Below are 13,574 nucleotides of genomic sequence, written 5' to 3' on the forward strand. Positions count from 1 at the left end.
TTGTCTATTGCATAGATTTTCTTTTGCTTCGGGCATAGGTCATATACCTACAAACTTTCTTCAACACTTTGTCTCTCCCACAAGAGCACTGAATCTTCATGGAATTCTATCTCTGAGACAGCTGTATTAGCAATGAGTACTGATGGGTTAGCAATGAGTTTGCTGAGTACTGAGTACTGATGCTTTCAAAAACTACTGAACCATAAGTAGAGAGATTGTCCAGGTTGTACTCATCCATCTTACATCTATATTTTTCTCCATTTTAGGCAAGAATATCGTCTATATGCTATATCTTGTGCAGATGTAGGGTATTTTATTTGCTACTCTTTCTCAATGTAATTACTATTACAAATTATGTTCTGGCCATGGGAAGACATAGGGGTTTTGAGCCCTATTCATGTTAATTTCTGCCCGTTTTGAGTTTGACTCGGCTATTTATTGTAATTTCTATTCGTTTTTGGGTTTCTTTTATTCATCAATGCTGACTTGTGGTAGTTTTATGCCTGGAGGATTATTTTATTTTTGCTCATTTTTGGTCTAATAAAATTCTTTACTTTTCTTTGAAAAACTGATTTTGTAGAAAATGTTTTAAAAATTAATTTCTGTCTGTTTTATTTTGACATAGTCTTTTGTGAGAAAAAGAAAATAATAGTTTAAATCTTTTCAGTTTTTCTTTAAGAATTTATAGCTTGGCCTGCTATTTGTATGCAGGAGAAAATTTTTCAACATTATACACCCTTTTAAAAATTAGACACAAATAGCAGTGTTTAATCTAATTATGTACCTCCTCTTGTTGATATGAAAAATAAAACTTGATACCATTCGCAAAAAATAAATCTACCTATGCTGTTTGACAGCCTGGATACACTCACACTTCTGATTTAGTTAAATTTTAAGAACAGAAGTAGCCTCGAAAGTTTGAACATAATACCTCTCAGTCATTCTTGGGATACTGCTGAGCTGTCTTATCGGCAATCAACATACACACAGTACTTTTTGATTTAATCTTAAGACAACATTTAGTTCTTAAACATAATAGTTAAATTGTAAAACTGAGGGGGACTGACCAACGCAATAGCCCTAGAGACACAGTTACAAGACCGTTCAGTTATGCTCAACAAAATGACTATCTTAATTTTAGTTGGAAGTGTTTAGAAAATTACGAGCTAAAGAAGAGGGCTGATTGCCCTTTGTTCACTTTTGACTCTTAAAAGGGGTACTAGTACTTTGAATTTCCAATCAAATTAGCTCCTTCAAAATATCAATGATACTACTAGCCATGATAGAGCAGCACTGCGTATGATATTGCTTAAATGCCCTTTTAATACTTACATGCGTATACTGTTTTCGTTAAATTGAAACTCCCCCTAAACATTTCAACTCAATGCCCTTAGTGTAATTAGTTACAGTAACCATAGAAGTAGTATCAAAAGTATACACAAAGTGTCTTCTGGCTAGTTCAAAATCTGTCACAACTTACTCTGAAAGGTCTAACTTAATAATGAAAGCTGTTTTTTGAATTTTAAGCTGTTATAGAAATAACAGCTGAAAATATAAAACTGTAACAGAAATTTTCAGAAACATTGTCTGAAAATTTCACCTTCATACCCTTAGGTATAGTTGTTATAGTAGTCACAGCAGTAGTATAATTACTCAACTTAATGCAATTAGCCATTGCTATGATATAGTCGATTTGCTCTTTTGTAACTTGTATATTCATATGCTTCTTGAAATTTTCATCCTAATGCTCTTAACCTTACAAGTAGTTGGAATAGAATTAGTAGTTGGAGCATTAGTGGCAGCAGAACTAGTAAATATTGCAGTAGTAGTATTAATATTAGTGTGCAAATATTATCTTTTGGTCAACTGATCTTCCCCTTTAAGTATTCTCTGAGAGTTCCAACTTAATTCACAAATCAATTCTGAAGATACTCTATTTTGACAATCTAAATGCACATAGTGTCTTTAGTTAGTTCTGAATTTGCCATCAATATTCTCTCAAATTTTACCTTCATAGACTTAGCCTTAGTAGTGCTATTATCACAGTAGTTTTGGTGGTAGTAGAAGTAGCAGCAGCAGTATTAGTGGTGGTAGTAGCATGTGCATATTACCTTTTGGTCAGTTGAACATTGATTTCATGATGCCTGGAAGTTTCCCCTTGGCACGTTAAGCCGTTCCAAAAATATTGTTGACATGCGCTTTTGACACCCTTTTGACGCCTCTTTTGACGCCTTTTTTTCACCTCAATACTCTAAGCCTTCCAAGTTGCTGCAATTGAAGTAGTAGTTGGAGTAGTTTAGCAGCAGCAGTAGCATAAGTAAACGTAGCAAAGGTATTAGTGTTAGTAGTGATATGCATATATTACCTTTTCGTCAATTGATCTTCCCCTTTAAGTATTCTCCAAAAGTTTCAACTTAATACCCAAATCAATTTTTGAGATGCGTCCTTTTGACAATCTGCATGCGCTTAGTGTGCTTTGATTTAGTTCGAATTCCCCTCAACATTGTGTCAACTTTTCACCTTCATACGTGTAGCCTTAATTCAACAAGTATCATAGTAGTAGTGGTAGTAGGAAGAGTTGTAGCAGTAATAGTGTATAATTATTAGTAGAAACAGTAGTAGCAGCAGCACTAATAGCAGTAGTAGCAGGTATATTTTACCTTTTGGTCAACTGAAAATCCCACTCATGATGCCCCTGAAGTTTCCTATCAATATGCAAGCCATTCGAAAATTATTGCTGATACACCCGTATCAGCAATCTGTACACACATAGTATGTATTGATTTAGTTCAACTTCCCCCTTAGAGTTTCCTCTGACATTTTTTTTCAATATCCTCAGCCTTAGTAGTACTCACAACAGTAATAGTAGTTGTAGTGATAGTAGTTAGTACTTGTGGTAGCAGTAGAAGCAGCAGTAGTTGCAGTAGTAGGAACATGCAAATATTGCCTTTTAGTCAATTGATCATCTCCATTATCATTTCCTGAAAATTCCAAATTAATATACTCAGTTATTCCTGAGATACACCCTTTTGACAACCAATAAACAAAAAATATGTTAAGATTTAGTTCAATACTCCCCTCAACATCCCCTGAAAGACTCCTCTTAATGTCCTTTGTATTTTGGGAAAGTAGAAGTCAAATATTCATACCTTTTCATTCATTCCATAAAACCCTTATATACCCCCAGGGCATAACTTAAAGCCCTTACTTTACGGCTCTGGGGGGTTGTGCCAACCCTGGAAGCATTTTTATATGTTCTTCGGACTCTTTTAAACAAAATTGGTAACGCATAATGTCAATCAGATGCGCTTGGCGAAAAGAGGGGTAGTTGGGGGGGGGCACTAGAACTTCCAATTTCAACCAAATGAGCAGGCCACTTTCAAAGCTTATGCAACCATCCCTTCCACAAGAACCTTAAATTTTTCAGGGGCATAACTTACAACCCTTGCCCTCAGGCTCTGGTAGTTTGTATCAACCTCAAAAGCCTTGTTATATGATCATTGGAATATTTTGAATAAAATGACTGTCTAAAATTTCTATTAGATGCATCCCAGGAAAACACGACGTGTTTGTGTGTATGGAGGGGAGGGGGCTGCGCTCTGATCACTGACTTTTAAAAAAGGCACTATTTAAGGTAGGCTCATTACAGGGGGGGCTGCGCTCTGATCACTGACTTTTAAAAAAGGCACTATTTAAGGTAGGCTCATTACAACACCATAATTATTTATATCCTGTGCTAAAAGTATAAAAGAATAGCTGCTTGCAAACAGCAGAAATAAAGACGAAATTTTACTCATCAAACTACAAAGATCTAACTTCATTGACTTGAGCTATTCCTTCTCTGATCTCAATTTTTGTGCTAAGGCTTAGTTCTTGGACAAAAATATACCCAAGATTACCAATATTGTCCCTTTTTAGACAACCATCTAGGGCCAAACAAAGAGCAGGTTGTTCCAACTTGGGGTGGGAGGATGTTGAATGAAAGATTCAAGGGAAATGGGAACTTCCCAGGAGGGCGTAAGGAGGGAGGTTTTGAATAGATTAGGACGGATGAGTGTGGGTAACTGTGTTACCTTGGGTGGCTTCGTGCTATAGTGAGTTGTTAGTAGTAGTATTAATAATAGGACAGACCTAGAGTAGGACTTTAATTATATTCTCATTAAACTCCTAACTTCCCTGATCAGAGAGCAAGGAATTTTGATGGTAGCAAAAATACACGAGAACTAAACTTTAGCTCTAGAACAAGCTCAGTACTGATAGGTCATCAGTGTGAGTAAAATCTTCACAGTTTCATAAGCCAAAATGGATCTAACCTTCTTCTTTTGTCTCCCTTCCGTCTGTCTCCCTTGGGATATAGGCCACAACAAGCCATCTCCTATAATTTCAGCCAAATTAAACTCATTGTTTTTTTTAGTTAGGATTTATTAGTATATAATCTTTTAAACCTTAAAAGTAAGGAATAAGTAGAGGTAGGACCTTGGAAACATATTGCAAGACCATAGCTGGGCTATAAATATGCCTTTGGAAGTTTCACTTCTATAGCATAATTTCTCAAAGTTTCTGAATGTACAGCATAGGCCAATACACTGACTATAATCCTTATTGCTGTGTTTTGTGACCAAAGAATATGACACGAATTCATTTTATTTTGGCCTATGTAGATTATCTTCTCAAAAACGGTGAAAACCAACTTTCCAGATTATGGTATCAAAAACACCCACAGTTTCGTCTTTTTTCAAAACCTCTGACACATGAGTTAAATGTTTACATTTGCTCTCACTCCAACGCTCACAAAATATTCATATACAAATCATACAGTATTTTGGCCATAGACTTGTTTGTTTTTGTCTATTTGTTTTCAAAAAGCAATTATGAACTCAATGTTCTCAAAGTCAACTGCAATGACAGTTGAATAAACAAGCTCTGTTACACAAATAATTTGCTGTTTATATACTAGAACTTGAAAAATTGGCTGCATTTTTTACAACTGAGTGAGAAATTTGCATATTGACAGAAAATTTTAAATTTGGTGAGAACCATGTATCAATCAAGTCCTATACCAATTCAAATATGCAATATCAAACCTTATTCTGTTCAATTTTCGGTATTAGTGTTGCATGAATTTCAAAGAAACAAGAGTTCTTTATTTTGCAAGCTAATCATGATGAAAGTTGAAGAAATTCTTTTATATTACAAGTAAAAATTTGAATTGCATCCAATAAAATTCTGCAAAGATAATTTTCATAGCATAGCACAGGGGTGTTAAATTACAAAAATAGGCAAAAAGTTACCAAATCTAAATGAAGCTTAAAGGTATTAAATTTACAAAACAGTGTTTTTTAAATTGAAAGTAAGGGACAGCATTAAAACTCAAATGAACAGAAATTACTTGATATATACAAGGGGTGACTGCCTCCTCAATTCCCTGCTCTTAAAGCTAAAGTTTTACAGTGCTTTAAAAATCCTTCTTATTCCAATTGAACAGCCCTCGTGTTTGAGCAGTCTTTCTTACAGAATTGGGGGGAAAAGTCAAAGTTTAGCATAAAGAGCAAGGGTTTGAGGAAGGGGTAATCCCCCTCATATATGAAACAATTTCTGTTCATGTTCCTTATTTTCAGCTGAAAAAAAGCTTCTTTATTTATTCAGTTTCTTGCTGTTTTTCAAATCATACCCAAGCCTAACCAAGATAGGATGTGGGCTACTGGCCACAGAAACATCCAATTTCTTGCTTTTAAATTGAATGTATCAATAAATGCAAGTAGATTGGTAGCATCCTAATTAATTAAGATTTAAAATGTTGGACTATAATTAAAACTTGGGATAAGATTTAAATATTAGGTCAAAATGTTTCATGAACAGCAGTTTTGCTGGATAGTGTCTTAATAAATTTTTTTACTACAGAATTTTGGAAGGATGGAGAGGTGTGTTATTGTTTATATGGTTGGAAGTTATGTGTGACTTTTGATCTTCTATGCAGCTGTAGCAATTGCAAACTCTTCAATAGGGTTTTCTGGTGTTTAAACACATTGTATATGTGTGTTTCAATACATTGAAACACCATGTATAAACTGGAAAAGAGAAAAATTATCATGATCCCTGAAAACAAAATTCCTGGTGGGACTTGCCCCTCCCAAGAAATTTCCTGACACTAACTTACTGAATTGTATGTTAGTGCTAGATTGGATAGCAGAAATTATGAACCCATATCAGATACCATTTCTTTTAAATCATGTGATTGTGGATCAAGTGAAGCTAATGATGACAAAACTATTATTGAAGGACTTATGGCAATATATAGTAATGCAGACTGTATTAGCCTACTACAAAGATGAATGATATCAAGTCAATGGTGTCAACGAGGCATGAAGTAAGTGTTTTTGTCTTCTCTGAGGTGAAACACAAACATACTGCATTTGCTCTTACTGATATACAAATTCAAGTATCTCGGTTTGAGCTACTCACCAATCTGTCAAAGCCAAACGGTAGAGAGATAACAGTGTGCGTCAGACCTCTGCTCCAGATAAGAGCTCTTTCAGTAAATTCAGATTACGAACCTTGGGTTGAGCAAATATGGATAACAATTCTGCAGCAAAGTCTCCCTGTAGTCACAGGCTGTTTTTATAGAAGTCCCAGCTCTCCTTGTCAGACAAATTCCCTTCTAGCAATTGCATATTCTATTTATAATGCAATGAACCAATATTATAAGAATGCTCTTATTGTTGGAGATTTTAACTTACTGGAACTACAGTGGATTGATGGGTTTGCTGTTACAGAAGGGGCTGAAAACCCAAATGACCCACTTCTAGATTACCTTTGTGAACAATTCCTATACCATGCAATTTATTTTCCGACCAGGTGTAGAAGTGGGCAGAACCCAACCCTACTAGACCTTTTGTTTATTAATGACCACAAGACACTCGTTAGTGTTGACTTGGAACCAACATTTGGAGCAAGTGACCTTGTTGCAATTACTTGTAGGCTTGGGTTGTATCCACAAAAAGATAATTGAATTAAGCATGTGTACACAAATTACAACCAGGTCAGACAAGAGTTGGAACACCAAGATTGTTCAAAGGGTTTTAATTAAAGCAACAGAAAAACATACAGTAATTTCCTGGAAAAGAAGACCCAAAACCTTACTATTCATCACTCATGATGTCAAGCAAGCTGTATGAAAAAAGAAGAAGTATTGGAGCAAATACAAAAATAACCCCTCCCATGAGAACTATGAAAAATTTAAACAAACCTGAAATAAAGTTAGGTTTCTCACAAGAAAACTTACAACAGAATATGAATAGAGATTTAGTATGCTTTAGCTCAGAAACCAGGGAGACACTCAGTTACAGAATTCTTGTGAATGGCAATACAGTTAGTATCCTAAAAAATATAGCAGCTGAATTGAGTAGTCAATTCAAGTTAGCGTTCATGCCTCCAGACAATGCCCCCTTACCAGAAGCACCAGAATATTCTATTGAGGAACCTATTCAAAAGATAACTGTGGTTGCCTCTGATGTGGAGGGTTGTCTGAAGCTGCTTAATCCTAACAAATCCATTGGCCCTGATGAAATTAACCCATGAGCATTGAAAGAAGCTCATGCAGAAATAGCCCTTCCCCTTATAAACATGTTTCAGAAGTCTCTTCATGCTAAGCAGATTCCTCAAGACTGGCAGAATGCTAACATTAAGCCTGTACACAAAGGGGGTAGCCACAACAGCATTTCCAATTATTGACCCATTTGTCTTAAATCTGTAGCTACTAAAATCTTAGAAGGAGTTGTGAATATGCACATTGTTGGACACCTTACCATCAATGAGCTGCTCAGTGATAGTCAGCATGGCTTTAGTCATGGATGCTCAATTGAGACTAACTTGATTGATGTGTATGATTATATTACTGAGCACCTAGATCAAGCCATCCCTGTTGACTTGGTTCTATTGGATTTTGCAAAAGCCTTCGATAAAGTATGTCACCTTTGACTAAGGATCAAGTTATTTGCAATTAGAATACATAATGATATCATAGAGTGGGTGCTTCAGTTTCTTTCCAGGAGAAAGCAAAGGGTTAAAATATTTGGAAAAATGGACAGGTATTCTTTTCAGAAAAAGTGGAAGCATTAAGTGGAGTGCCCCAGGGAACCATCTTGGAACCAACATTATTCAACATTTATATTAATGACACACCAACCACAGTCAAAAATAAAACAAGAATGACCTATGGGTACTTTCCCATTGGGCAACTCAGTGGAGGCTTGAATTCAATGTAAATAAATGTTGAACAGGATGGATGGATCAAGATGGATTATCATCTTGTCTGAAGTGAAGAGAGATTTGGGGGTCATAGCTGATAAAGAATTAAAATTCACTATTCACACATAGACAACCGTAGCCAAAGCACTCCAAATCCTTGGCATTATAAAACAAACAATCACAAGAAGGTCCCCTATGGTGATGATTAAATTGTATAAGGCATTTGTCAGGCCTAATTTGGAGTTTAGAATGTGTGTTGCTAGACACCTCAACAAAGGTGACCAGTAGAAGTTAGAAGCAGTTCAGCAACAGGGTACAAAAGCAATTGATGGATGCAAATATTTAAACTACTCATCCCATCTGATGAGCCTGAAACTCCCCACTCTTGTCTACAGATATAAAAGGAATGATATTATTATGATGCATAAGCTCCTTAATTCTAACTCTCCATTAAATAAGCCATTTCAACTTGACTAGTCTGCCAGAAGTAGGGAGCATAGTCTGAAACTATACCAGAAGAGAGCTGACATTAGATTATGCAATAACTTCTTCTCTAACAGAATAGTTAGTTTGTGGAATTTTCAAACAGTTTGTGGTAACGAACTAGTCTGCCAGAAGTAGGGAGCATAGTCTGAAACTATACCAGAAGAGAGCTGACATTAGATTATGCAATAACTTCTTCTCTAACAGAATAGTTAGTTTGTGGAATTTTCAAACAGTTTGTGGTAACGAACTGTAGTAAGGAGCGACCCGGCTCAATAGTAACCAAAACTCTAAAAAATTAAGTTTTGATATCAATAGCTACATCAAAATAATCGCATTTTAATGCTGATTTTAAATATATAAGTTTCACCAAGTTTAGTCTTACCCATCAAAAGTTACGAGCCTGAGAAAATTTACCTTATTTAAGAAAATAGGGGGAAACACCCCCTAAAAGTCGTAGAATCTTAACGAAAATCACACCATCAGATTCAGCATATCAGAGAACCGTACTGTAGAAGTTTCAAGCTCCTATCTACAAAAATGTGGAATTTTGTATTTTTTGCCAGAAGACAAATCATGGGTGCGTGTGTATTTGTTTTTTTGTTTTGTTTTTTTTTCCCCAGGGGTCATTGTATTGATCAAGTGGTCCTAGAATGTCGCAAGACGGCTCATTCTAACGGAAATGAAAAGTTCTAGTGCCCTTTTTAAGTGACCAAAAAACTGGAGGGCATCTAGGCCCCCTCCCACGCTCATTTTTTCCCAAAGTCAACAGATCAAAATTTTGAGATAGCCATTTTGTTCAACATAGTCGAAAACCATAATAACTATGTCTTTGGGGATGACTTACTCCCCCACAATCCCTGGGGGAGGGGCTGCAAGTTACAAACTTTGACCAGTGTTTACATATAGTAATGGTTATTGGGAAGTGTACAGACGTTTTCAGGGGGATTTTATTTTGTTTGGGGGTGGGGCTGAGGGGAGGGGGCTATGCTGGAGGATCTTTCCTTGGAGGAATCTGTCATGGGGGAAGAAAAATTCAATGAAAAGGGCGCAGGATTTTCTAGCATTACTATAAGAAGACAATGAAAAATAAACATGAAAACGTTTTTCAAATGAAAGGAAGGAGTAGCATTTAAACTTAAATGAACAGAGATTATTACGCATATGAGGGGTTCTAAAAATACTTTAGGATAAAGAGCGAGGTATTTAGGAGGAGATATATACCTCGCTCTTTATGCTAAAGTATTTTTAGTAATTTCAACTATTTATTCTATGGCCTTTCTGATTCAGGGGTCATTCTTAAAGAATTGGGACAAAACTTACGAATTAGTGTAGAGAGCAAAGTATTAACAAGGGTACAAACCCCCTCATATACATAATAAAAATATAAGATTATGAAAGTTTGTTACATAAGTTAATTCTTAAGTTACATATATTTTTTACTAATAAAAACGTTTGTTAAAAATTAAAAGTTCTAGTTGCCTTTTTAAGTAACCGAAAAATTGGAGGGCAACTAGGCCTCCTTCTCCACCCCTTATTTCTCAAAATCGTCTGATCAAAACTAAGAGAAAACCATTTAGCAAAAAAAAGAATTAATATACAAATTTCATTTTAATAATTTATGTGCGGAGAGCCAAAACCAATATTTTTTACTAATAAAAACGTTTGTTAAAAATTAAAAGTTCTAGTTGCCTTTTTAAGTAACCAAAAAATTGGAGGCAACTAGGCCTCCTTCTCCACCCCTTATTTCTCAAAATCGTATGATCAAAACTAAGAGAAAGCCATTTAGCCAAAAAAGAATTAATATACAAATTTCATTTTAAGAATTTATGTGTGGAGAGCCAAAACCAAACATGCATTAATTCAAAAACGTAAGGAGCAGCATTAAAACTTAAAACGAACAGAAATTACTCCCTATATGAAATGGGTTGTCCTCTCTGCAATCCCTCGCTCTTTATGCTGAAGTTTGACTCTTTGCCACAATTCTACTTTTTAAAACAATTAAAAACTTTAACGTAAAGAGTGAGGGATTGCAGAGGGGACAACCCAGTTCATATATGGAGTAATTTCTGTTCGTTTTAAGTTTTGATGTTGCTCCTTACTTTCAGCTAAAAAAATTAGTTTTTTTTTATTTAATCTCACCAAAGAAGCAGTCACTACTCCCAGTACTGCTGACTTTAAAAGAGCTGTTGATGTAGAATGGATATCAAAGCTGTGGTGAACTGAGTGGGATGCCATTGAGATGTCCAAACATCATCATCACTAACCAGCAATTCTACAGGATCTAATCATTATTTTGCTGGACAATGTGATTTAAGGTAACTCATGATCCTTCATCTTACAATTCCACCTCTGTACTAGTATGAATGTCAATGCAATATTTCATGGCACATTGGAAAAGACTGCTGCAATGGATGGGTCACTTTTACCCACCCAGCACCAATGATAAAGGCATAGACCAAAAATATTTCAGGGAATCAAGATGTATTAGATATCAATTTCTACCTCTTTTCTTCCCTAAAACTTATTTGATATTTATATGAAGGCTTAATGAGATGTGAATACTTGGGCATTAAAATGCATACTTTGACGTGATAGCCCCTCTCCCTGTCTACATAATGACCTACTGCCTCTCCTTTACAATAGCTGATGCACATTTACACATCATGGTAAATCATTTTACAAATTATTCAAGCCCATCAATTTAGTCAGATGAATCTTTAAAATAAATGCCTGAAATATTTTTTCCTGCAATAGGAAGGGATGTATAACCCTCTAGCACCTTTATTTAGGCTTAGTCTAAATGAAGGGAGATGATACATTATTTTATAGCCCCCCTCTTCTATACCCTGTTCTTTATTTATCTGAAGGCTCATTTAGTGTTAGACAATTTGGGCATAAAAACATACTTTTTCAGGCATCTGTTGCCTCTCTTCACCTAAATGATGACCCACTACCCATCCTTCATAATAGCTAATGTGCAATGATACATCACTGAACATAATTTCATGAAAAATCAATGCTAACTAAGCATTAAGATTAATTTACCTTAAATTACACCTTGGATTGATATAAGGATTTTTCATCCTTGTGATGCTGCAGTAGTTAATTATTATAATATCCATATTAATTCATATTAAGCATTATCAATCATATTTCATATATCAAAAACAATATAGCTATCATATTAACTGTATTAATTATTTATCTTGAATGGACTATGTGACTCTCCTGGAACAAATGCATCACCAAATGACATTACTTCCTCTTGACTAGGAAGTTCAATGCATATAGCCTTTTGATACTTTTAAATTAATTGGCTATCTCAGAAATTTGATTGATAGTAGCTTGGTTTTCTTTAAGGCAAAATCATAGTTTAGTGCCACCAAAATTGCAGAAAACCCTTTTGAGGGTTTTTCTGTCCTCCTTTTTAAATAAAAAAAAATTCCTGAGGCTTGAAGCTTTTGAGGTAGGGGGATAACCACTCCAGTAATTTTTCAAGAGAGAAAAGATGTTCAAAAAGTCAAAATGTATCTATTAACAATAGTTTTGTGACCCTAAACACTTGTTCAGGTAATAGGAACATTGACTGTATTTACTACATCTGGAAAGAGCATTAAATGGAGAATCTAATTGTGTATAATATTTTGTATTTAATTTCTATTCAATCAATAGCCCCAGCCCCTAGGTTTACATCTAGGCCTATTAGCATAGAGAGAGTAGGAGTGAAATGCAATTGCAACTGTAGTGATGATAGTCTCTAAAGAAAGCAGTGATTGTCTATGGGCTCTTTTGAAGGAAACAGATATCTATATCTTAAATAGAGCATAAAAAAGTTTTGCTGCATAGTCTTGGGCTTTAACAATTTTTAAAATAGCCTAGGCCCACTTCTTAAGTTTTGAGAAAAATTCTAGATAGAGCTATGATTTAAAATCCTGTTAAGATTAGACTAATTTCATTTCAAAACTAGAGCCAATGAAATAGACAAAAATAATAAGAAATTAGGGTAATTTTTTGTTAAAAGTAGGCTAGCCTACATAGCCTAGGTTATTGAGAAGTCTCTCATCTAGAACTTGACCCAAATATCAAATCCTGATAGGTTTATTCACCTAGCTCAGCAGCTTATCTTTAAAATATCAATTGAGAAAAGTAATCCAACAAGGCAATTGTTTATACTATTCCAGGTTAACCAGATCTCCTTACCTAGTTGACCAAATTCCAAACATAGGAAGAGAGCCTTTAGTAAGAGTAAGCTAATGTGGAGTGACTCCATGTCTGAAGAAAGTTAAGTAGTAACAACTTATAAATTTCTTTGTAACATCACTCCACTAATTAGAAACTATAAAAGCTTTTGTTCAGTTAACATGTTTAGACTGAAATTAATAAACTAATTTATCGCCACCTATTTAACAACAAGTCTATCTGAATAATTCCGTTGAAGCAGGGTTAAACTCACTTATCAGGATCGTTTATGTAACGTCATCTTCCCAAATGAGCCAAATTAAAAAATTTGATGATAATCATTAACATTTAAACAAATATTTTGGGGGTTTCTGATTTATAATTTTCTATTCCAGCAGCCTCGAACAATAGACTGGACATAGGCACTTTCGGTTTAGTTCAAAATTTACTAAGCTTTCCCGAAAAGCTTCAAATTTATATCCTTTGATGTTTTTGATATATTACAGAAACAACTGGATGGATAAAGTGTCTTTTGGTTTAGTAAAAAATCACCTTCAATATTATCTAGAAGTTACAATTTAAGGCCCTTTGCCTTTCCTGAAATATAGAACCTATCCTTTTTTGACGACTTCTAAACTCTTAGTTTTTTAATTTAGTTCGAT

General features: G+C 34.9%; 1 protein-coding gene across 1 annotated transcript in view; it reads right to left on the reverse strand.

The window, feature by feature from the left end:
• The window catches only part of LOC136031446 (disintegrin and metalloproteinase domain-containing protein 10-like), an 85,418-nt gene extending 72,272 nt beyond the window's left edge, over positions 1 to 13,146 (reverse strand). The window contains exon 1 of the mRNA XM_065711041.1: positions 12,934 to 13,146. Within this exon, the coding sequence (XP_065567113.1) occupies positions 12,934 to 13,003 (70 nt within the window). The 5' untranslated portion in view covers positions 13,004 to 13,146. The remainder of the gene's footprint in view (positions 1 to 12,933) is intronic.
• Between the last annotated feature and the right edge of the window lie 428 nt (positions 13,147 to 13,574).

Source organism: Artemia franciscana, chromosome 9 (assembly GCF_032884065.1).
Source record: "Artemia franciscana chromosome 9, ASM3288406v1, whole genome shotgun sequence".
NCBI classification, from domain to species: Eukaryota; Metazoa; Arthropoda; class Branchiopoda; order Anostraca; family Artemiidae; genus Artemia; species Artemia franciscana.